A 446-nucleotide genomic window follows, 5' to 3' on the forward strand; every position below is an offset into this window, starting at 1 on the left:
CAATGAGACACCAGCACGTCCCACGCGTGGTGACAGTGTGAGCCCCCACTGGACGGTCGCCCGCGCACAGAAGCGGTGTCCCGGGGACGCCCACAGACGATCAAGAGCCGCTCGCGGCCGGGGAGGAGGCAAACCCCCACGGGGCCTGTCCTGTCCCACTGCGCCCGCTCACCTGGGGTTCCGAGGAAGGTTCTGGAAGGACTGGACCCCCAGGTAACGCCTGCCCTTCCCTGCCAGACACTTCTGCAGGTGGGGCTCCCTCTGCGTCTGTGCAGGAGACAGCAGGGAGGGGCTGACACATCCCAGCAGCCGGCCGTGTCCACCTACCCACACGCGTGTACTCGTGGAGGGCGGGCACGCGAGGAGGGAGGGGATGAGGCCCCCTGCACCCTGCGGCACCCCTCTCCGGGGAAAGGACGGCCAGCGGCTCTCGGGGAGTCAGGGCA

General features: G+C 69.3%; 1 protein-coding gene across 1 annotated transcript in view; it reads right to left on the reverse strand.

Annotated features, from left to right (window-relative positions):
* Nucleotides 1-446, reverse strand: part of SEC16A (SEC16 homolog A, endoplasmic reticulum export factor) — a 51,984-nt gene that overhangs the window by 23,731 nt on the left and 27,807 nt on the right. Inside the window, 1 exon segment of the mRNA XM_015572359.1 lies at nt 173-439. Coding sequence (XP_015427845.1) covers nt 173-439 — 267 coding nt within the window.

This window comes from Myotis davidii, unplaced genomic scaffold (genome assembly GCF_000327345.1).
Source record: "Myotis davidii unplaced genomic scaffold, ASM32734v1 scaffold609, whole genome shotgun sequence".
NCBI classification, from domain to species: domain Eukaryota; kingdom Metazoa; phylum Chordata; class Mammalia; order Chiroptera; family Vespertilionidae; genus Myotis; species Myotis davidii.